The sequence below is a fragment of the Fusarium verticillioides genome, chromosome 10, assembly GCF_000149555.1.
Source record: "Fusarium verticillioides 7600 chromosome 10, whole genome shotgun sequence".
Classification (NCBI taxonomy): domain Eukaryota; kingdom Fungi; phylum Ascomycota; class Sordariomycetes; order Hypocreales; family Nectriaceae; genus Fusarium; species Fusarium verticillioides.
This window is the reverse complement of record NC_031684.1, coordinates 2,018,856-2,037,975: the sequence shown is the minus strand read 5'-3', so window position 1 is coordinate 2,037,975 and position 19,120 is coordinate 2,018,856. Positions and strand designations below refer to the sequence as shown.

Genomic DNA, 19,120 nt, shown 5'->3' with positions numbered 1-19,120 from the left:
CGAGTTAGTACTTCAACGTATATATAAATTGAACATTGTACATGTCTGAATATTGTACTGACCCCTTTCTTGAGCCACCAAGTGAGAATTCATGAATATTCGCCGTAATAAGTTGACTTATCAAAACCACTGGACATAGTGTCCATCTCTATCAATATCAAGGCCATGGGAATAAACCGAAGCCGAATGATATACAGTGTAACGAGGAAAACAGTACATTCATTTCCTATCTAAGCTCAACTCGTATTACAATGCTAATTCTCAGTGTATTCCTCATGGAGACCCAGCACTCTGCTCCAGATACCTGCGATGAACCTCGGCTATACTTAACTGCCCAGGAGTCTGTACCGGCTCAGAGACAGATGTCATACTTGTCGAGACATCATCCTGACTGACCCAAGCAGTGTCTATAAGTGAATTTTGGGCATAAGAAAGCTCGTTTGCGTCATGATATGCTAATACTTGTCAGTATCGTGATAACGAGAACGAACCAAATCATACCTTGCAAAGGTGGCTCATGCTGCCCATCACTGTTGCTTGGGAACCACGCAAGAATGGCTTTGGCAACAGACGCAGCCGTAGCGGAAGCAAAGTCCTGCCATGTCTTGTTCTTGTGGCTATCGGCGTAGTCACAGATTCCCTTGATAACAATACAGGAAACCTCCTCTCCTATTCCAGCGCCTTCCATCTCAAATGCAATAACGTTATATTTAGCGGCGATTAGATCACGGTCTAAGCCACTTTTCATAACAGTATTGCCTGAGCCTAGTCGACCGATAAAGATTTCAGGTGCGAAGTCTGCACCTTCAGGAAGATCCTCTGTACGCTCTCTTGGGATCAATTTATCCGGCTCGCATCCAACCTCAGCACATGAAGATCGAAACGCTGTTCTGCACCAGAGGTCGGGGTCTTCAGAACATGTTCGGCAGAAGTCTCTGTGCTTGTGCAAATATTCGGGCGGGTATATCGCGTCTTTTTTTGCCCCGGGATAGTGATATTCAGCTCGACGCATTTTATCTCGTGCCTCTTGCTGCAATTCCTTCAGATGAGTTGCAGCCGCTTTTTTCAACCGTTTCTCCATAAACTCCGTATCCAGTACTGCCAACAACGGTTGTATATCTGGATTAGGCTTCCCATTACCATCGTCAAATATGTTATCATATCCGACAATCTGCTTGCTCACTATTACGTCTCCTAGAAACGCATCCTTGTCGCCTATACGTGGCAAGCCACCGCAGATGCCAACAAGAAGAACCAGTTGGAGACCAGTGTAGCTTGCTCTCAGGTTAACTGAAGCGATAGCCGTACTACATGTGCCCATTCCGGATAGAATTGTCATGACGACATTGTGTTTTCCGATGCGTCCAGTGATGTAGAAATTCGTGTCTGAATCGACTCGGCCGTATGGATCACCGTCCTCGTCCCAAAATTCATCGAAGAGTAATGACATTGCATCCGCCTCACGAGATAGAGCGCAAATAATTCCTACCCGAAAACTTTTGCGGTCTTTCGGAGGCTGTGTTGAAGCCATGTTGTTTGCGGTGGGGTACCTTCACTTGACATCAGAAAAAGAGATCATAACGAGGATATGAGGGGTTTAAGACCGATCCAGTTTCATCACGTGCACTGTTGGGACATCCATCTCCTTGTATCTCTATTATTGGAGTAGAAGAAGTTCATTTGCGCTGTCATTCGAGTTACCAGGCTTAAAATAGACTTGACCCATGACGGATACAGGGACAAGACTGGCCTGACTGGACGACCTAAGCGCCGTCCCATATGCATGGCCCGTCCCGCCATCGTCAGCGTCAGTCAACTCCCAATATCATCATGATTGCACGTAAAAGAAGGCTTGGGCGGTTAAAAGTCTGTAGCGAGATGAGGAGATATAACGGTACATACACCCATGCTGACATAATTCTTCTGAAGTCGAGTTGAAACGGATTAAAGGTAGGTTCGATAAAATAAAACTTGGTAGCGCATGAAGCATTAGACAGAGGTCGCAGCTGGCTCTTGATAAAGTATGCAATACGCATGGGGACGCAAAAAAAAAAAAAAAAAAACGGTTAAGAAATATCACTCGAGACATCACATGTAGCTCCGACCTACCCAAGATTTAATCGCAACTTCCTTTCTTCAACAGCCCATAACGAAAAATACCCTGGAGCTAAGGAAGCCAATCACAGTGCTCTTCGTCCTTCGTCCAACGGTCATCGGTCTTCAGGCATACATCTTGGCATTTTGATAGCCGGGTTATATATCTGTACTCCGGCACATTTTATGCTTATCTCGTCGCTTTTAGTTTCCTTCCTTCAACAAGCTTGATGGCAGATACCCCGCACCACAGTGCTGCGCTGTACAGGGATTTTTGGTCCTCACGAGTCATCCTCCTGTCTTGGCACGTACGGAGGGGCAGGATTTTATGCTTATCATCTGAAGCAATGAACTAGGCAATGAGAAAGTCTTTGATAGGGAAGGATCTTCGGTGATAGGAGAACCACGCCGATCCTAGAGATATAATGCTCCATGTTCCCCAACAGGCCGTTCTGCCTCGTCTCCTACATTTGATCTTATCCTTCTTGTAGCTTTACATCACGATCACGATGGAGTCTAAAATTGAAGACAAGCCCGCCCTTCAGCAACGTGTCTCCAAAGATATTGCAGATGGCGAGATCGTCAAGCCTGGCGATGCACTGGCTGACGATGAGGAGCTCACCATTGCGCTGGCAAACTATGTGCCTGATACAGCCGAAGAACGACGCCTTGTTCGAAAGATTGACTTAACTCTTCTGCCTTGCCTATGGTGGATGTATGTCCTTGCATACCTGGATCGCGGGAATATCGTAAGCTTTGAGATCAACCGATGGCGGGATAAACAGCGACTGACTTGAACAGGCGAATGCCAATGCAGCTGGAATGAGTGAGAGTCTCAACATGAAGGACAACGGTAGGCTCATCTCACTTGAGTACGAGCATCACGTCGACTAACTCCAAGCTCTGAGACTACTCCCTCCTTGTCTACCTGTTTTTCGTCGGCTACTTCCTCTGCGAAGTCCCCTCCAACATGATCATGAACAAATGCCGCCCATCAGTCTACCTTCCAACCATCGTCTGGGTTTGGGGCTGCATCGTCATTGCACTATCGCAAGCCAAGAATTATAAGGGCTTCCATGCTGGGCGGTTCTTCCTCGGTTGTATCGAAGCCGGTCTCTTTCCAGGGGCCATCTACCTTCTGACATGTTGGTACACCAAGAAAGAAATCGGTAAGCAGTTCTTACTAGTGTGATTTTTGGAGTTCATTAACCCTTTTTAGGCAAGCGATTCTGTATCTTCTACACATCGGGTTGCATCGCTCCAGCTCTAGGCGGTATCATGGCCGGCGCCATCGTAAAAGGCCTCGAAGGAGTCCGAGGCATTCCTGGCTGGCGCTGGCTATTCATCGTTGAGGGCACACTCACTGTCTTCTGTAGTTTCGGACTATACTTCCTCCTACCAGACTATCCCCGTAATGCCCGCTATTTCTCACCCGACCAGCGCCGTCTTGCTCAGATTCGCATCCTCGTTGATAGACAGGTCAGTGTCGGCAGCACGAGTCGTCGAATGACCTCATGGCAGGCCTTCAAGGCTGTTGTCACTGATGGGAAGACCTGGTTCTTCCTCATCGCTTACAGTATCATCATCCTCGGCATGTCCATCTCATACTTCGTACCTACCATCCTCAAGACCATGGGCTACACCAATGTCACTGCGCAGTGGATGACTGTCCCCATCTGGATTACCGGTGCCGTATGTCAGCTGGCTCTATCTTGGACTTCAGATAAGCTCCAAGATAGAAGGTGGCATAGCTGCGGTCTTTACGGACTTGCGGCTGTCGCATGCATAATCTCCGCCTTCGTTGATTCGGCCATTGCCAAATATGTCATGATGTGCCTGCTTGTGGCTGGTCTCTACACTGGCCTACCTCTTATGCTCAACTGGACAAGCGAGTCGATCCCATTCCCTGACCAGAAACGCTCGATTTCCATTGCCTTTGTCAACTCATTTGGCCATCTGGCGATTATCTACGGAAGTTATCTATGGCCCAGCACGAATGCGCCCCAGCACTTGGTCGGTTTTGGTACTCTGACAGCTACATGCGGCTTTGGATGCGTCACCGCGATTATTGCACCATGGTTCTTCAATCTCCTACCCAAGGAGCCTGTCACCAAGGCCGAACGAGAGCTAGTGGCTCTTCAACACCAGGATCGGCAGGAGACCTGAGTATCGGCAACGGTGATCACATAGGTACAAAGCTAGAAGCTACAGGGACCCAGCTAGCAGCCGGCTATGCAATGACTAAATGTATTTACTTTTGGGTGTTCTTAAATGAATCTAGGTAATGGAATATTGTTATGCTTAAGCTTATTTTTGACTTGGAACAAATAATGAGACAAGTGAGAAACTCCACACAGGAATCACCATGCAAACCAATCAGCGTGCAACACGTCCTGCTCCTAATTTAGTGATCACATTTTGCCATTGAAGCTTATATTCGCCAAGACTGCAACCTTACGCATAATAAGCTTCTCAACTGCAGACCTGAATCTCTTCCCTCAGATCGCCAGAGCTTTCGCGCTTTGTTCCCTTCTCCCTGTCGTGTCACTTGCCATTCGCGATGGATAACACCACCAAGTCGCCCCCATCAACAGAGTGGAGCGAGCTATTTGCCCAAAACCCCTCCCATGAGCCAACCACGTACAAGGCACTCGACAACCTCGCGTCGCATGATGACCTCGCTTTTCTGCATGCCAAGTTCTGGAACGAGATCCGAGAATGGACCCGGAATGACATCACGGAAATGTCCCGCATTGTCCACCCAGAACTTACGGGGCCAGGGAGCATTTTCATCGGGGGGATGAACCATGCACTTAACGAAGATACCCTTGCGAAGAATGATATTCAGGCGGTTATTGCTATTCATCCCAAGGACTCACTAGCATGGGACAAGAACAACACTTCCTACGGGCTGCAACGCTTCTACCCCAACGAGAACGGCATGGCGAGCAGTGTCGTGAAATACCCACTTATTATCCCTCTCGAGGACAACGCCAACTCAAATCTGATCGACCACTTCGACGAGACTAATGAGTTTATCAAGCGGCATAGCTGCGAGGGGAGGAACATCTTGATTCATTGTAAATCCGGGCGCTCGCGCTCCGTCGCAGTGCTAATCGCGTATTTGCAACAAAAGTTCTGTTCCGAGAAGGGGCTTGCGTCTCTGAAGGACAAGACTGTGGCGAAAGAACAGATGCGCATACATAGTGAGGAAATCACGGAGGCGATACGCACGCAGCGTCTCCCAGTCATCGTCATAATGGAACGGTTTAATGAGCTATTGGCGCGGTACGATCTTAAACTCATCGAGGATCCGGAGTATAGGAGCGAGAAGGCTAATGGGCTTTCTGCTCCTGAAGTCATGGATTCCAAGACTCCTACGCCAGGAAAGCAGCCGGAGCTTGTAGCAAAGAAGGAGAGTAAGGTCGTGCAGACAAAGGGCGGCGCGGCAGTGCTCAAGATATGCGTTGCCGCGGCATTTTTCAAGAACCAACAAAAGCCTACGGAGCCAGTGGTACATCAATTCTTCGAAGTCAGTGAGGCCTACTTTTACGAGCTGGAAGCTTTAGAGTACAAGGGAAGGTCGTATGTTGGCTGTCAACATTCATGTCTCGGCCTTGTGGAGTTTTGCTTCAGGTATGCTAATGGCGAGTATGGTCTCACGCTGCCAAGAAATATAGAGGAGCATGTTAGAAAGGTTATAGCACAATAGAATCAACAAATGCAATCTACAGTTTCAATCTAAAAAAAAGAACTAAAAACCCTCTAGCGGCTAGTTTATGCCATTTAAGCTTTTTCAGTTGACGCATGACTATACGTCCAAAGCGACCGCCGTCAGATATCGGAGATTGATGTCATATCGCTTTCACCATCTATCATGGGAACTATGAGATCACAAGTTGGAACCTGTTCCATCGCACGCAGTTTATACTAACCAGCTTCCTGCGTTCGGTATGGCAAGATGGACGAAATCCGGTCGCGGGTAAACAGCCCGACTCACATACACGAACCTGACACCGTCCAAGTGGAGGCACTTAAGGCAACTACAAATGCACAGATCTGCGGCTACTTTTCTGTCAATTCAAGTGAGCACCTGCGAATAGGTCCGGGACACAACGCCAGAAGGGCTAATTGCTGCCATTCATCAATGGAAAGTCTACACAGCAGCGTGTGCTTCACCATCTACCTGCAGCACTCCCAGTGGTGGCAAGTCATGGGGCTGTTGCCACGAGACAAGCTGTTATATCCCCGCTACATGTGAGGATGCCTCAGCTCCCGATTGTGGAGGCACTGCTGCCTCACTATGCCCTTACTCTCCCATCATGAAATGGTAAGACTACTTAAGAATTAGTGATATACAGCATTGACGACTGCTATCTAGCACATATGGAGCCTCGTCGCGATGCGTGTACTTCATTTACCAGACCGCTTCCGATGACAGCGCTAAGCTTACTTCCTGGGGTTGCGATACAAGGCCGACGACTTACATCATTGGACCGCTTCAAGCTGAGCAAACCGCATCAGCAACGGCCTCGACGAATGATAAGACAGACTCAGGCTCTGGACTCTCCAAAGACGCCACGATCGCTATTGCCGTCGTTCTCCCTGTTATAGGGCTGGCGATTCTTGTAGCTGCAGCCATGCTGTTTATTCGAAGGCGTAAGAAGAAAACGAGCATTGTGTTTCTTACGCCTGGTGAAAGAGCAAGATCTATAATGGGGCAGACTACGGAATGTGCGCTTGCTCCGGCACCGCCGTCGTATGAGATGGGTGATGATGCCTTGCGCCTCGAGCTTGACAGCCATGAGGTTCGATGAGGGCCTGACTAATGGGCAAAATTATTCGATGGTGGAAATACTGGATCTTTGAGCATAAGTTGGAGACAATAGGTTTGATATGCCCTCTTATAGAGAGTCAGCATAGTAGTGGATTTTTGCAAGAACTAAGTCGAATCATTACTTCCTGTCGCGCCGGGAGACTTATCTTGATCCTAAATGACGAAATGGCATAGGTATTATATCACAATTTTAGGATAAAAGTTATCTCAACGCCCTACATCAAGGTCTGGGGTTATCTCGCTCCCTGAGGAACATAAAGGCGGAGGAGCTCGGCCAAATCTACCTGGACTGGCCTTGCCTGTAGGGGTTAGATTGGAGCACGATGTGGAGTTTATCTTCTGTCCTCGCCTATCGGCGGCTCTAGAAGCCCCGTCCCTTAGGGCCGCTTGCCAGTTGCAAGTCTGCAAGTGTGCTGAAGCTTACCCCGCAACAGACCCGACCGCTCAGTCTTGAGATCCATTTAGAAGAACAACTTAAATAGAGCCGCAATAGGATTTAAGAGTATTCAAGATCACTTCCAGTCGGGAGTTACTAGATTGTTCTGATGGACATTTTGAGAGATGGGTTGACTCGGATATCGGCATCTTATCGAAGAGACCTGCTGGATTCGGAATATGAGTCACCTGCTATAGTCGTCTTACCCGCGATCCACTACCATGCACTTTCAGTTTCATCTCATCTATAAGAGCCAGAAGACGCAACTCATTCTTAGTTCATCCTATTTGTTTAAGACCTATACTTCAAAGGCTATCTGAAACGAAGCCATGACAGACAAAACTTGCCCAACAATTATTTTGATCGGCCTCGAAGGCGCTGGCAAAACAACTATCGGGAAAGTCCTTGCAGAAAGACTCAACAGAGAATTGTTCAGCCTCGATCGACATCGCGAAGAACTTTACGCGCCTTTCGACTACGACGGTGCCCATGCCAACAAACTATACGAACAAGAGGGCGTGGGTGCTTTGTTGAACTACTGGAAATACTTTGAATACAGAGCTGTCGTGGACATTTTAGAAAGTGCTCTGAAGCCTGGAGATAAGTTTTACGGCAAGATTCTCGATTTTGGGGCGGGCCATTCCATATTCGAGAATAGGAAGGAGCTTGATCACGTTGCGGAACTTATGACTCCTTATGATGGTGTTTTCCTTATTCTTCCGTGCGAAGACGTGGGTGAGGCTCTTAAGATCATGGAGGAACGGAGAGGGCATGAGTTGAGCTACAACCGGCACTTCCTGAGCCACCCAAGCAACAAAACGCTGGCAAAGCATATTATTCACACGAAGGATACAAATCCGGAGCGGAGTGCTGATGAGATATTGGAGTATTTGAGTTGACCACCTTGATGGGGGCTCAGGATGTGATCGTTTGGTCGGATATCCCACCATGGGAAATTTGTCACTTTCATATGAAGCAACAGCTTCTGTAAATATTCACATGCAAATCATCTTTTTAGTGAGCTTCTGCCTATGTAGTGAGATGGTCCAACCGCTATAGTCAGATTGACCATGACCTAAATTGGTAGGTGTGAATGAGATTAGGCCAGGCGTTGCAAGCTTAAAAAATGACGACATTCCTCAATTTGCTTTCAATTAACTTTTTAATTGTTGAGAAAACCCCGATAATGTCCTTGAACGAGTTGGACAAGCCGATAGACGACGTCGTTGTCGCTGATCAACTGTCTCTCACCAACGCGATCCTGGCCCGAGATGTCGACATGGTAGTCAATTCTATCCTCGGGTGCCGATCCAAACGCTCGAAGAGTCGGAAAAGAAACACCAGTCTGGCGCTCAGTATATGGACAACATATGAAGCCGGAGAGACAAGATCCCAATTCGTGTCATGAGCTGTATTCACTTGATCTTGCAATGACAAGCCGCTCAACTTGCTGTCATATTGTCGAGCTATTACTCGGTCACGGCGCCGATCCGAATTCTCGCTACCCTCAAACCACAATCGCTCATCGAGTTTTGGAAAGAAGAGGTCCAAGCCCCAACATGGTATACAGTAAGCGGAATGCGTACCTTGACTCCATTCTTCGGCACCCATTACCTGATGTCAATCTTCAAGATGGGAAGGGCATCCCAATAATCCAAACTGCTCTGGAGGTAGGAGATGCAGAGGCTGCACAAATATTGATCGACAGAAGCGCCGACCTCCGTTGCAGGGATTATTCCAGTAGAAACATCCTACATCTCCTCTCTGCCGATGATTGTGGGATAGGTCTCGCTCAGCGTATCCTCGCTTTGGCACCAGATCTCCAATACCGGTTTGATAAGGACGGCAGGACCCCACTTCACTATGCGATAGATTGCCAGAAGCCAGGAAACCCAAGTGACAAGGTCAAGCTTTTAATCTCCGCGGGTCTTGATGTGACGGTCCAAGATACTAATGGCGATACGCCACTACATATTCTCTTCAAAAGACCGTTTCTTCCCGTTGCAGACTGCTATGGTGATGCAGTCTGGCAGGGCTTCGTCAAGAATACAATTGACTTGCTGGTCTCTAAAGGATCAGACATCAACGCGCAGAACAAAGCCGGGGAAACGCCTGCATTCGGGTACTTCCGTGGAAGCAGCTTCAGAGTTGATCTTAACTGGGCGAAGTTAGATGAAGAGAGATATTCGCTGTCAAAGAAATGGGGCGGTGATAGATGGAAGGTTAACAAAGAACTTGAGGCGCAGATCGTTGAGGAAACGGAGCCAAAGATTTGGGCGGTTTTTGATGAGATGGGAATGGATTGGTCGGCAATCAATGCCAAAGGGGAGTCTCTGCTCCACGTTGTTGCTAGCCATGAACGACATTTCAGAAGATTAGCAACGTTTCAGTTCTTGGTGAGTGAAGGATTGGATCCTATGGCAGAAGATATCAAAGGTCAAAGTGCGCTGGATATTGGGGCGCATAGAAAGGCAGACGACATCTTGGCATGGCATAAGGTTGGGTAGATTATTGACTTTTGGAGCTTCTGGTACCTGCATAATACTGGCCTTATTTAGACCCCGAAAGTCTTGTCTATGCAATCAAATGCTTGGCAAGGCCAGCACAACCGTAGCCTATAGATCATTGCGATGGGACAGGACATATCAAGACCTCACAACTATGCTGATGTCATAATCACTGACTACCTTCGTTCCTTGGTTAGCAAAGGAGGACCATAATGCTTTCGTCTTGTCTGCCAAGCTTTAGATCGGCCCTATTCCATGCAGCATGAGGAGGTGCTATGTCCAGAATAGCCATTTATACGAACAAACTCAGCCAATCTGTTACAGACAACCGCCAGACCCATTCGGCAAGGCCAACAGTTTAAGTATGCATCGACGTCCCCTGCACCAGATATATGAGGCTGAAGTCAATGTCAATGTCCGTGTCTAGCCTAAAAGGCCGTGCCATGGCAGTGGTTAAACTCCGACTACTTTAGCTGACACAATAGTGGAGACTTACAAAGCCATTACATACCGCTCAAAACTCAACAAAACGTGGAACCTCGACCAATTATCTTGAGACGATTAAGATCCTTCACAGTTCCCGCGGGAAGAACCCACATTTATCGGAATTTGCCCGCAACGGCTGGGACCTTAGCCGGAACTGTGATGCAGGCGATATTTTGAAAAGGGAGATTTTGAGCGAAGTGCAGCGGGTAGGGGCTGTTGGTAACATCGTGCTAGAGTCCCTGTATGTTGAGAGTTTCGTTAACCGAAACATTAACTGGAGCTTTTGGTCCCCTACCCTATTGGTCATGTCGTATACGTCAGCTCATAGTCCAAGCACCAACACTTTCACAACCTAACCATCTTCCTACCACCATTCAACACCTCAAGATTCGATGCTTCATACACGGACGATAGATGGCGTCGAACTATCCTTCGAGGACCGAGGCATGGTCACATCTGATCCAACAATAGTCTGTCTGCCAGGCTTGGGTCAGGACCACCGTTGCTACCAATACATCCTCCCCTTCTTGGTGGGCAAGTATCGCGTCATCAGAATTTTATGGAGGAATCACGGCGCCAATAGCGAATCGACGGGCAAGTGGAGCGTGGAGGATCAAGCAAACGATACGATCGCACTTTTGGACACTCTCCAGGTCCAAAAATTCATTCCCATTTCTCACTTCCAAGGAGGCTGGTGCGCCATGGAGATGGCCGCACGTCTAGGGAAGACTAGAGTCCCGGCTATGCTATTGACCGATTTCATCCTCACGCGGCCACCAGCAGAATTTATCGAGGGCCTGCAGATGATGCAGAGCAAGGAGACCTGGCAGCAGGGTCAGGCCCCCCTCATTGAGAAATGGCTCAACAACACTTCCAACAAGAACGTACTTGATCATTGTCAGAATGATCTAGACACCGACGGATTCGAAAACTGGTCTTATTTTTGCTGGCTGGTGGAAAAGAACTACCAGCGCTGGAGCTCACCAATGGAGCGCCTTGAGGCTATCAAGGACCCTCCTTGCGTTCGACATGTCTTCAGTCATCCCAAAGAGGAGGCTTATCTTGCGGAACATGAAGAATTTGCGCGGAAACATCCTGATTGGTTCAGCTTCGCCAGGCTCCGCGGGGAATCGCACTTCTCCGTTATCGAGCTACCAGAAGCTGCGAGTCTGCAATTATCACATCTTATCAGTCAAATAAAGAGGAAATAGGAAGGCGGGCGAGGTTATACGTTGAGATAGTTATTAGATTCGGGCTCAACATCAGATAAAATGGGTTTGTTATTCGCCACACAAGTAGAGAGAGCGAAGCAACGGGTGAAGCAAGGGTTCAACAATTACAGACAGCAAGGCGTTTAGCCACCTCAGTGTCTCTTATGGTCTCAAGTTCCACTCTACGGTATATAAATAGAATTATATTAAAGATTAGCACGATAATAATATACTATCTACCAGCACAGGGCTTAAATGAGCCTCCTCGTACGTGGCCGGGCGTTGACCTACCCTAGTCTCGACCCCGCAGTCTGGGACGCTAACGGCGCACAGGCTCGTTTACCTGACTGCTGAACGAGATGTTGGATGTCGGTTCGGGTCGGGGAACCATCGGCCCGGATCAACATGATCATTGATTTGGGCCGATGGTGTTCTTATCTTAGCTTGATTTCCCTTATCTCAAGCACTTTAGTCTAACTGTATTCTGCCTAGCTCTGTAAGCTGACTGTCATTAATAGCCCTTCTTAACTATTGCGAGATGTCATAGGAGTCTTAGTTGGGTCATTGGGTAATTCCTTTATGGTATCTTGGCGTTTTCTACATTCCTTTTTTAAAAACTGGGAGTCCCTGTGACTTGCAACAGGCCACTTACAACCAAGCTTAATAGTGGCGTATATGCCTTATTCCCAATTGCAAACTTTTAGCAGTGAGCGGCTGACGCTGATCTCGCTCTTAACTATTCAGAGCCTGGATGCTGAGTTCTGTGTTAGCACTCAGATAGTTTAAACAAACCAACAATGGTCTGGAACGAACTGTGGCATCTGAATTAGAGACCAGTCAGAAGGGGATCGGTCTATCAGCAGATCCATTACTTGGTAATTAAATACAGCAGACATGGCCCATTTACGGTCTATTTATGTGCCACATCTTCAACATATCCGCTTGTACTTATCTCGCTTTATCAATCCCTATAATTTCTAGTCCAAGATGATCTCTGATGACCTCATCAGAAGGATGAAGGTGGTAACAACCCAAGACGTTCTAGATGCTGCTTCAATCGACAACCCTGAGAAGTACATGCCCAAAAAAGGACATCGACGGTGATAATGTCAACAAGGTTCTGAAGGTGGTTGTCTCTGTAGGCTTGAATGAGGTGCCCGTGGTCCGTGGCATGTTCTCAGGGTTGCTAGACCTGTTTTGGCCTGGTGGCGATGATGATTTATGGGAGGGCATCAAAGGCAAGGTAGAGCGGCTTGTTGATGAAAAGATTGGGGAGGAGACCGCCAACGCCAACCGGTTGAGACTTAAAGGCATCTTCAAGATTCTAGAAACTTTGCAGATGAGCCAGCGAAGATTTTAATCAGCTGTGGCATATACTCCTCATCTTGCTTAGCAAGAATCCACTTCTCATAATCACCACTATATCAACACATCAGCCCCGGGGTATAGGTCTCAAACAGGAAGGTGACCTTACCCAGGAGATCGAACATGTGTGATGTTGGTATCATGGGCCAATTTTTCCTTCAATAGCGTCGCCCGACTAGGACAACAAACAGAAGTAGTGACGTGGTGGTTCGTAAAACTAACCCCCTGCTGTACAAGCAGACGCTGTAGTACATTCTGATATTCTAAGGAACCAAGCCGTAGGTCTTGGTCATCTGAGAGAAGAAAAACGATGTTAGGCTTAGTACTGGTGCTGACAGCGATAAGGAAGTATGTCGTAGCGGCGAGGATGGATTTGAAAAGCATTGTGAATGGTGTAGCAACTCAAAACGCGCCTTGGTAAGCACTGGCTTACCTTACTGGGCTAAATGTCTCGCGTTATATATGGCCCCGAGCACGCAAGAACCTGTCGAGATGTCGAAGGATCCACTTGTTTGTCTGTTTCTCGGTCCCCGGTTTTTATGTTGCTGCGTTTATGGATACTCGACACTGGTATCGGAGGATGAACATCCATGGAACTCCCCATAGCGTCGTTAGTGACAGCAGCGACATAACTGGCCAATGATGATTAGAAAGTCCGTATATTCTCCCCCGCAATCCCTCCTCCGGATTGTATTCTCGGCAGATAAGTAGGAAAGTTATTTGAGTCACGAGATAAGAATCTGGGAAATGTTGAATTCAATCTTGGGAGGTTATGTAGATCGCATCACACTATTGTAGTGTTTAGTGACGGCTCTCGGAGCCGTTGCCTGTATCTGGACACCAACAAGCCACTAGCGAGTGTTAGCGTTATTTCCATCATTACAGAGAACGCGGGGTATTTGGCGGCAACAAGAGGGTTGTCGGCATGTACCCCAGCTTTGGCGTCCTGAACTCGAATACTTTGTTTTTCTTTCTCGTGGCCTTACTTGTCGAATTTAGGAATTGTATCATCATTGAGAGTCATGGGCGCTGCTGGTCGCCCAGAATCAGCCATGACACACACAACATCAGCTGCAGGTACGTACCCAGCTTCCCTAGATAGTAGAAGCTTTACCAAGCTCCGGAAGCGACAGCCGGCCATGCTCAAGCTGACCTCAATCATAGTTCGCCAATCAGTGGTCTCATGTCTAGTCTGTCGCTCCCGGAAGGTTCGTATACAGCACCCACTCGGGACATGTAACCTTACCACGTACATCTACAGGTCAAATGTGACGGGGCCGTTCCGGGCTGTCAGAACTGCCAGACCCTGGGTATTGATTGCCCCGGGTATAGCAGACTTCCAGAAGCCCAGAAGAGGTTGGAGGCGGATAACCTCGAGAACGTGTACCGTGCCTCGGGCGTCGAGAAACGAAGAGTCGGTTCGTGTGAAGCTTGTAAAAGGGCCAAAGGCCGCTGTGATAAGGTTCGACCAACCTGTTCACGATGTCTACAGAAAGGTCTCGTTTGTCGGTATCCGCAGAAACAGAGAGGCAGTGCACCTACCCGATCAAACGCATCAGAAGAAAGTCCTGAAAATGGGCGGCTGGTGACTGATGCCACTGACGTCTCCCCTGGTACAGCCTTTGAGCCCCAATCCTCACTGTCTCCACTAGCACCAAGTCCCCGGTATTTGTGTCTATTCAATACAGCATTCCTGTACTGACTCAGACCAGGGTACAGAACAGGTCTCTTCCATGGGACACCCAAATGCTCAGGACATTGAGAAGCGTGTATTTTAACAGAGTGGCCACTCTCAGATGCCTCGACTTTCTTCATAAGCCTTCGTTCAATCATTCACTTGACAAGGGCTCTTTAGTCGAGGATTATGGGGAGGCAATCCTCTACGTGATATGCGCACATGGACTCCGGTTTGTCATATAAGCAGTAAAAATAACAACAAATCCAGCGTACTGACTAAGACAAGCATAAAAGAACTCGAAGGCAGTGCAGGTCCCGATGGGCAAGCCATGCATGATGATGTACCAGGGCGACTGTGGGCTGAGGAATCACAGGCGATGGTAATGAGAGAGATCAGCAAACCAACACTGATAACAGCAATGGTAAGTCCTTGTGACCTCTATATGGTCATCGGGCTGATAGTATAGACCCTTGTTCTGCTCTGTGATTTTGCTCTCCAAACCGGTCAAGATGCACTGGCCTTTATGCTCTGCGGATGCTGTCACAGTGCAGCTCGACTTCTCGCGCTGGATCGACCGCTGCTGCCGAGCAATACCGGAGAAAGCTCCAAGGATAGTATTTTGGCAGAATCCCAAAGACGAGTTCTCTGGTCATGCTTCATCCTGGATAGCATCGTGGGAAGCGGTGTCAATGAGAACCTGAGATGGAGAGATGGGCCACCTCAGATTCCTCTTCCGAGTTCAGACCAAACGTTTCTCTCTCAAATCTCGAGTGCTGAGGCGCCATTGTTCTTGCCTCGACGCTCTGACGTTTTCCCCTCCAGTGAGGATTTGCAGAAGTACAATATACGTTCTAACCTCGTTTATCTGATGAGCATAAGAACCAGAGTCCTGAGGTATACCTCGATGATTCGTGGTCAATCACATGGCTAATCTTGACAGGCTGATTCGTACCACTCCAGACGCTGGGCATATCTCAGATCCTCAATCGCTATTCATGCAGCTGCTTCAAGCACTGGAAGCTTGGGGCAATAGCATCTCAACACAGCTTCGGCTAACAGAGTTCAGCATATACGTACACAAAGAGCTTAACACTTTAGAGTCTCTCTTCTATCTTCATCTCTCCTATCATATTCTAATTTGCGATCTAACGCGTATATCGATCCCTGGCTTCGCATTCCCTCTCGCTACGGCATTCCAGACAGCTCCTGGGCCATTCATTTCGCATTGTCGAGACGTCTGTTGGCATCATGCTACCCAGGTAACCAGGATCTTGCGAATGATGGCTCAACATCTGAATCCTTTGTTCTCTGAATCTACAACCTATGCTGCTACATATGAGGCGACCAAGATCATGATTGTGTATAGTGCCTTGCTGGGTGAGCAGGAGGCTGATACACGGATGCAGCTCAAAGAAGACATCGTATTTAATATGAGGGTCCTTAGTGAGCAGACTCGCGGGACTCTCCCGTCACGAGCAGTAAGATGCCCCGCGGTCTATGCAGAAGTCTAAGTACTGAAATTTCCAGTGCCGCGCCCTGACACGTCTCCTCCATCGATTCGGTTTCAACGATATTGCCAGCTCGAGCCGTGTTACTCCGCCTTTGTGCGTACACCCATGAGTTTATTACCACCAGATACTAATCCCTTGGGCTATATAGACGAACCGAAGATGATGCAGGAGAAGTCAGCGGTCCTCCCGAAGCCTTCTACCTGTCCGACCTTGCTCCTTTTCGCCGTGCGTACGACGACGTCAATCAGAATAGAGACAGACGTGAGAGTGCAGCTGGATCGCTGGCTAGATCGTCTCGAAACCTAACTCAGGAAGCGCCTGTTCTGAGACCTTGGAATCCGCAAGTAGCTCAGCCACTGGTTTCTTCAGCGATGGCCAGCAATCAGGTCGTTCCCTTGGGAGATTGGACTCAGGTCGCCGGGGATATGTCGAACGAAATCACCTGGGACTTATTCTCCCTGCCAGATTGGGTGTTCGAGCAGCATGAGATGGACTTTGGTGCATGAAGAAGTAACAGTTGCCTCTATTAAACTTTGGTTTGCATTACTGCCACAATTTACGTTACTACCACTATCTAGACTGGAACTATACCTACCAACTCTTTTGGTGTAATCTCCGGTCTCTTGATATACTTGATCCAAGAATACGGATCCTCCATCTCATCATTAATTGTATCCTGCTGGGCGCCCTGCTTACCAGCCAGACCCGGAAACTCGCCTGCCAAACCTACCACGCCAACCTCAACCTTGTATTCCTCCCATAGCTTCAGCAACTCTGCCATCAACTCAGGTCGAGACTCTGCCAAATCATTCGTCTCGCCGGGATCGTTCTTGATGTTGAATAATTCCCATCGCTGGGGGCCCTTTGGCTTAGGGACGTAGGTTATCTTCCAGTCCCCACGGCGAAGAGCGCCTGAACCTGCTACTTCAAAGCCTGCAACGTAGCTTTTATCGTGAATTGGCGATGATCTCGATATGCTGTCTAGTTGATCGAGGAAGGATTTCCAACTCTTGCCACGGAGGGGCATGACTGGTCTTCCAGAGTAGGTTTCTGGGTGGCCCAGTCCAGCATACTCTAGAATAGTGGGAACAATATCCATCACTGTACAGAAGGCATCAGTGACGATGCTGCCTCTAGCCTTGGATCCCACTTCAGCCGTTGGCTTCACCACGAGCGGTACTCGGCACCCACCCTCCGTGGAGAACATTTTGTATAACCTTGACGGTGCTGTAGCCGCCTGAGCCCATCTTGAGCCATACCAGACGAAGGAGTTACCACGTCCGATGTTCTCTAAGCTGTTGTCGTAGTACTTGTGCACATGATCCATTATTGTGGTCCCGACAAGTGGAAAGGCTTCATAGCTCGCTCCCTCGGCCCCATTATCACTCATGAACAGAATGGCCGTGTTATCGTATTCCTTCCTGTCCTTAAGATACTGGATCACTCGGCCAATATTCCAATCCATGCGATCGACCATGCCAGCGTAAACCTCCATAGCTCGTGCACTCGCAGCTTTAGTTTCGTCATGGAGCTGGTCCCACTCGCCAGGTTCACCAGGCACAGTCGTCACTGGATGAGGCACAACAGATTTGTCAATCAGACCAAGGTCTTTGAGCTTCCGCAGACGCTTTTGTCGAAGTGCTTCAGGGCCTTCATCGTAGACGCCACGATACTTGTCGCATGACTCCTTTGGAGCTTGGAGTGGCCAATGCGGTGCTGAAAACGGTAGATACGCAAAGAAAGGCTGTTGTAGCTCTTCCTCTGTGCGATTGGATAGATAACTTAGAAGCTTGTCGGTGTAGCCATCTGAAGAGTACCAATCCGGACCCAGTTCACTCTCAGCGAGAAACCTCCCATCCTCGGCATGCAGGGCTCGCACAGCTGTCTCGAAGAATTTGCCCGGTTCAGACTTGGGGTCTTGATACTCAGGTTCATACGCTACGTATGTCAGATAAACACATAGCCTGCCATCAGTAACAGTACATACCATAGTGATTTGCACACCCGGGTAGGAGAGCCAGACTTCTCTTAAACCCCCTCTTATTCGGATGATGCTCCGGCTTAAGTCCCAGATGCCACTTGCCGCTCATGCAGGTGAAATACCCTCCATCTCTCAACAATTCAGGAAGTGCAACAACCCTCTCATTAAGATAGCCTTCGTGTCCGGGCTTGCCCTTGTGAGCAGGTGAACTCCTGGTAATTTCCTGGAGTTGGCCTAATCCGGCGATGTGATGGTCTGTGCCCGTCATGAGCATAGACCTTGTAGGACTACATGCTGCAGCGACATGGAATTCCGTGAAGCGAATGCCCCCGGTTTCCGAAGCGAGAAGGTCAATGTTTGGTGTCGAGATTTCTGAACCATAACAACCGCAGTCACTGAAGCCGAGGTCATCTGCGACGATGACGAGGAAGTTTGGTCTTGTAGATGGTAAAAAGCCCATGGTTGATCATACCAAGTGGTGTTCAAAGCTGACTGGAGTGATATAAAAGACGACTTTGCCATGTGAGGGGATCTAGCACAGAGAGAAATGGTGCAATTTAATCAGCCAGAATGGAACGGCTTTCACAACATTTGCCTCATCAAGGCCAAGAGATAGCTCCGGGTCCCGCTGACTCTATTCGGAGCCGCGGGCATGGTTGAACCGGTTTAGCGCCGGCTCTCGCTACCGGTGAGGCTAAGGTCCCCATAACTCCTCCCACTTTCATCTCAGCAACGTGATAATTATCAAAATCTGGGGTATACCATTTGTCCACCGACTTTTTGTCTGATTCCGGGGTTGAATGGCGTTATTGGCTGGCAGTGGCTCTTGATGCCCAGTCTCTGATCTCCGATTTCAGCTCACTTTGTTGGTTGTCATGAATGTGCTTGTATAAAGACGTAATCAGCCTCTGCTCTTGATATATCATATCTATTGTCACCACCAGCTCTGCGAAAATTCTTTCGTTAGACATCTAGGTTATTCGTCTTGTCACGGCCCACTTTCAAAGCGTACGA

General features: G+C 48.4%; 10 protein-coding genes across 10 annotated transcripts; 7 read left to right on the top strand and 3 right to left on the bottom strand.

Moving 5' to 3' along the window:
* Nucleotides 1-273: 273 nt before the first annotated feature.
* FVEG_08374 (hypothetical protein) lies at nucleotides 274-1,531 on the bottom strand (the record flags this gene model as incomplete). Its single annotated transcript, XM_018897265.1, has 2 exons — nucleotides 274-455; nucleotides 502-1,531. 2 exons carry the CDS (start codon nucleotides 1,529-1,531, stop codon nucleotides 274-276), a joined length of 1,212 nt encoding a protein of 403 aa, XP_018754871.1.
* A 1,072-nt stretch (nucleotides 1,532-2,603) lies between these two features.
* On the top strand, nucleotides 2,604-4,260 carry FVEG_08375 (hypothetical protein; the record flags this gene model as incomplete). Its single annotated transcript, XM_018897266.1, has 4 exons — nucleotides 2,604-2,843; nucleotides 2,896-2,947; nucleotides 3,003-3,263; nucleotides 3,314-4,260. 4 exons carry the CDS (start codon nucleotides 2,604-2,606, stop codon nucleotides 4,258-4,260), a joined length of 1,500 nt encoding a protein of 499 aa, XP_018754872.1.
* A 300-nt stretch (nucleotides 4,261-4,560) lies between these two features.
* On the top strand, nucleotides 4,561-5,836 carry FVEG_08376 (hypothetical protein). The gene has a single exon (XM_018897267.1). The coding sequence runs from the start codon at nucleotides 4,655-4,657 to the stop codon at nucleotides 5,804-5,806; it is 1,152 nt and encodes a 383-aa protein (XP_018754873.1). The 5' UTR covers nucleotides 4,561-4,654; the 3' UTR covers nucleotides 5,807-5,836.
* Nucleotides 5,837-6,416: 580 nt separating this feature from the next.
* On the top strand, nucleotides 6,417-6,911 carry FVEG_08377 (hypothetical protein; the record flags this gene model as incomplete). Its single annotated transcript, XM_018897268.1, has 2 exons — nucleotides 6,417-6,424; nucleotides 6,476-6,911. The coding sequence occupies 2 exons, from the start codon at nucleotides 6,417-6,419 to the stop codon at nucleotides 6,909-6,911; spliced, it is 444 nt and encodes a 147-aa protein (XP_018754874.1).
* Nucleotides 6,912-7,549: 638 nt separating this feature from the next.
* On the top strand, nucleotides 7,550-8,516 carry FVEG_08378 (hypothetical protein). Its single transcript, XM_018897269.1, has one exon. The coding sequence runs from the start codon at nucleotides 7,697-7,699 to the stop codon at nucleotides 8,264-8,266; it is 570 nt and encodes a 189-aa protein (XP_018754875.1). The 5' UTR covers nucleotides 7,550-7,696; the 3' UTR covers nucleotides 8,267-8,516.
* Nucleotides 8,517-8,926: 410 nt separating this feature from the next.
* Nucleotides 8,927-9,874, top strand: FVEG_16304 (hypothetical protein; the record flags this gene model as incomplete). The annotated part of the gene is made up of 1 exon (XM_018905555.1): nucleotides 8,927-9,874. One exon carries the CDS (start codon nucleotides 8,927-8,929, stop codon nucleotides 9,872-9,874), a length of 948 nt encoding a protein of 315 aa, XP_018754876.1.
* Nucleotides 9,875-10,573: 699 nt separating this feature from the next.
* On the top strand, nucleotides 10,574-11,820 carry FVEG_08379 (hypothetical protein). Its single transcript, XM_018897270.1, has 2 exons — nucleotides 10,574-10,601; nucleotides 10,695-11,820. Exon 2 carries the CDS (start codon nucleotides 10,753-10,755, stop codon nucleotides 11,569-11,571), a length of 819 nt encoding a protein of 272 aa, XP_018754877.1. The 5' UTR covers nucleotides 10,574-10,601; nucleotides 10,695-10,752; the 3' UTR covers nucleotides 11,572-11,820.
* Nucleotides 11,821-12,373: 553 nt separating this feature from the next.
* Nucleotides 12,374-13,351, bottom strand: FVEG_16305 (hypothetical protein). The gene is made up of 2 exons (XM_018905556.1): nucleotides 13,046-13,351; nucleotides 12,374-12,990 (listed from the first exon to the last, which is right to left on the bottom strand). The coding sequence occupies exons 1-2, from the start codon at nucleotides 13,318-13,320 to the stop codon at nucleotides 12,888-12,890; spliced, it is 378 nt and encodes a 125-aa protein (XP_018754878.1). The 5' UTR covers nucleotides 13,321-13,351; the 3' UTR covers nucleotides 12,374-12,887.
* A 607-nt stretch (nucleotides 13,352-13,958) lies between these two features.
* On the top strand, nucleotides 13,959-16,631 carry FVEG_08380 (hypothetical protein; the record flags this gene model as incomplete). The annotated part of the gene is made up of 9 exons (XM_018897271.1): nucleotides 13,959-14,013; nucleotides 14,101-14,144; nucleotides 14,198-14,601; nucleotides 14,649-14,843; nucleotides 14,900-15,035; nucleotides 15,081-15,508; nucleotides 15,555-16,092; nucleotides 16,142-16,218; nucleotides 16,274-16,631. 9 exons carry the CDS (start codon nucleotides 13,959-13,961, stop codon nucleotides 16,629-16,631), a joined length of 2,235 nt encoding a protein of 744 aa, XP_018754879.1.
* Nucleotides 16,632-16,699: 68 nt separating this feature from the next.
* Nucleotides 16,700-18,566, bottom strand: FVEG_08381 (arylsulfatase; the record flags this gene model as incomplete). Its single annotated transcript, XM_018897272.1, has 2 exons — nucleotides 16,700-18,063; nucleotides 18,113-18,566. 2 exons carry the CDS (start codon nucleotides 18,564-18,566, stop codon nucleotides 16,700-16,702), a joined length of 1,818 nt encoding a protein of 605 aa, XP_018754880.1.
* Between the last annotated feature and the right edge of the window lie 554 nt (nucleotides 18,567-19,120).

What these genes read in the sequence shown, in the direction of transcription:
- FVEG_08376 (XM_018897267.1), top strand. Translation starts at nt 4,655, where the DNA reads ATGGATAACACCACCAAGTCGCCCCCATCAACAGAGTGGAGCGAGCTA.
- FVEG_08378 (XM_018897269.1), top strand. Translation starts at nt 7,697, where the DNA reads ATGACAGACAAAACTTGCCCAACAATTATTTTGATCGGCCTCGAAGGC.
- FVEG_08379 (XM_018897270.1), top strand. Translation starts at nt 10,753, where the DNA reads ATGCTTCATACACGGACGATAGATGGCGTCGAACTATCCTTCGAGGAC.
- FVEG_16305 (XM_018905556.1), bottom strand. Translation starts at nt 13,320, where the DNA reads ATGCTTTTCAAATCCATCCTCGCCGCTACGACATACTTCCTTATCGCT. An exon ending in ACACATGTTCGATCTCCTGG is followed by an intron (nt 12,991 to 13,045) that starts GTAAGGTCACCT and finishes GTGTTGATATAG; the next exon opens with TGGTGATTATGAGAAGTGGA.